The following is a 2,328-nucleotide window of genomic DNA, read 5'->3' on the forward strand; positions in this document are numbered from 1 at the left end:
CCTCTTCTCCCCCGCGGGTTAACATAAAGCTACACACGGGCCTGGACGCAGGGGTTCCACCCCGAGGCATTTACCAACAGGAACGAGCACATGCACAGGGATTCACTCGGGCCCAGGAAAGGGCTCGCCACTACTCAGTCGTCCAGGATAGCGCCTCAACGTGAGCGTTGGACTTTGCACCAGTTTCCCAAGAGTAGCTCTGAGGTCGGCCAGTTTGGAGGGCAGCAAGGTGGAGGGCAGGGGGCTGGAAGATGAGGGGGCGTCTGGAGCAGGGGTGGAGGGGGCAGGGAGGCGGAGGAGGGGTCCGGGGAAGGTGGGTCCTCAGCACACTCTCTGCGGCCCGTCTCCCCGACCGCCCTCGCGGAGCTTCACGTCCCTGGACGCCCTTAGTCCACACAGCGCCCTGCGCTTTGCGCCTGAGCCCTTTGCCCCCACCCCGTTCGCGCCTTAAACCGCGGGCGGCCAGAAGGGGGAGAGCACGACACTGACTATTTTCTTCTCTCAGGTCTCCTTCCAGGGAGGCGGATGAGAGCCTCCTCCTTTCGCCGGGCTCCATTCCGACCTCCGGCAGCTCGCCCCTCCTCGCATCCGCTCGCGCCCCTGCAAGGAGAGGGGGCGTCAGGGAGGGCATCCCCGCGGGGCGGGGCGGGCCTGGGCCTGGGCTCGGAAGCCAGGTTGAGGGGAGGGAAGGTGTAGCGTCGGGCCGGTCTTGGGGGGAGAGGGGGACAGGGTAAGTCTAGATTTGTAAGGGCAGGTCGGGGTCCGGGGAGGGGGGCAAGTCTAGACTTCCGGGGTGGGTCTGGGCTCCCGAGGACTGAAGGGGTGGGCAAGGCTGGAGCTCCAAGGGGAGCGGGAGGGCGGGCCGAGGGGTTGGGAATCAGGTCTGGGCTCCCGAGGGTAGCGTGGACAGGTGGAGGGGTGGTGGGTAGGTCTGGGGTGGGGTGGAAGGTCTGGCGTTCCACGGCAGAGTCGTTCTGGGGTTCCGACGGGGGTGTCTAGAATCCTGGGGGCGGGGGTGGGGTGGGGGGGATGGTCTGGAGTCCCGGGACGGGGGAGGGCGGGTCAGGGATTGCAAGGGCAAGAGGGGCGGGGCACGGGGTCCTGTCTGGCATCCGCGGGGGCACAGGTCGGGATTCCGCGCGGAGGGGGCCGCGTGCTCACCCGGGACCGACCCGGTGGCGCAAGCCGCGCCCCCGCCCCCCGCCGCGCCGCCCGGCGTCCCGCGGTTGCCCGGGGCAACGGGTCGGGGCGGTGCGGCGCATTGTGCAACCCCGGCGCTTGGGGTGCTCGGCCCGCGGGGCCCTGGGGGCGCGGCGCGGCGGCCGGCGCGGGGCGTGGGGCTGCGCGGGCGCGCGGGCGGCGGGGGGCGCCGGGAGCAGCTGCGGCGGCGTTGGCGCGGACGGCGGCGCGCGGGGGGCGCTGATCCCCGCGGGCCGGGGTCAGTGGCGCGCGCGCTGGGACCGAGGCCCGGGCTGCGGTCCGAGACGCGGGGGCGGGGGCCGGGGCTCCGGGCCATGGTGTCCACGGGGAGGAGTGGCCGCGCCGCCCCCGCTCGGGGTCACGCGGCCCCGCCCGGCGCGGGTTGTCGGGGTCACACAGACCCGCCCTGGCAATCAGAGGCCCCCCAAGTCATAAAGACTCGAAAGAGTCACAACCGGCCCTGGACCCCACCCCAGGTCTCCCTCGGACCCTCACTCCCGTTGGGCCTAGAGGCCCGCGCTTGGGGAGCAGAGGTGGAGATCATAGTCCCCAGGGTGGACACGCAGGGCTGGGGGGCTGCACACTGGCTGTCCCTTCCTGGGCTGTGGGGAATCGGGGTGGTCAGGACGGCTTCTCCATCCCGCAGAAGAACCTGAGGTGGCCTTGGTGTCCCCAGGTTCACTCGTGGGGGCCTGTGCCGTCACCCCACGTGTTCCAAGTGTGCCCAGTATCCCACGCCACCCAATCGCTCCACAGCCTTCTGTGTCCTCCTTCCTCCCGCCTTTATGGAGGGAGGGGGGAGTAGGAAAGACCCACCCATCCAATCAATGGTCTTTGCTGGCAGGGAATTTCTGAAACATCATCTTTTTTTGGTTTTAAAGCTTCTTAAAATTTTTTTTTTTTCAACGTTTTTTATTTATTTTTGGGACAGAGAGAGACAGAGCATGAACGGGGGAGGGGCAGAGAGAGAGGGAGACACAGAATCGGAAACAGGCTCCAGGCTCCGAGCCATCAGCCCAGAGCCTGACGCGGGGCTCGAACTCACAGACCGCGAGATCGTGACCTGGCTGAAGTCGGACGCTTAACCGACTGCGCCACCCAGGCGCCCCAAAGCTTCTTTATTTTGCA

The 2,328-nt window shown here is 68.0% G+C and overlaps 1 protein-coding gene across 9 annotated transcripts in view; it reads right to left on the reverse strand.

Moving 5' to 3' along the window:
* Positions 1–1,226, reverse strand: part of TTLL8 (tubulin tyrosine ligase like 8) — a 66,984-nt gene extending 65,758 nt beyond the window's left edge. For 8 of the 9 annotated variants that reach the window (XM_042948167.1, XM_042948164.1, XM_042948163.1 and 5 more), the window contains exon 1: positions 490–919. In XM_042948167.1, the coding sequence (XP_042804101.1) occupies positions 490–631 (142 nt within the window). In that variant the 5' untranslated portion in view covers positions 632–919. Of the gene's footprint in view, positions 1–489; positions 920–1,161 lie in introns of those variants that run through there. The other variant, XM_042948165.1, reaches the window with a different exon arrangement.
* Between the last annotated feature and the right edge of the window lie 1,102 nt (positions 1,227–2,328).

This window comes from Panthera leo, chromosome B4, assembly GCF_018350215.1.
Source record: "Panthera leo isolate Ple1 chromosome B4, P.leo_Ple1_pat1.1, whole genome shotgun sequence".
In the NCBI taxonomy this organism is placed as follows: Eukaryota; Metazoa; Chordata; class Mammalia; order Carnivora; family Felidae; genus Panthera; species Panthera leo.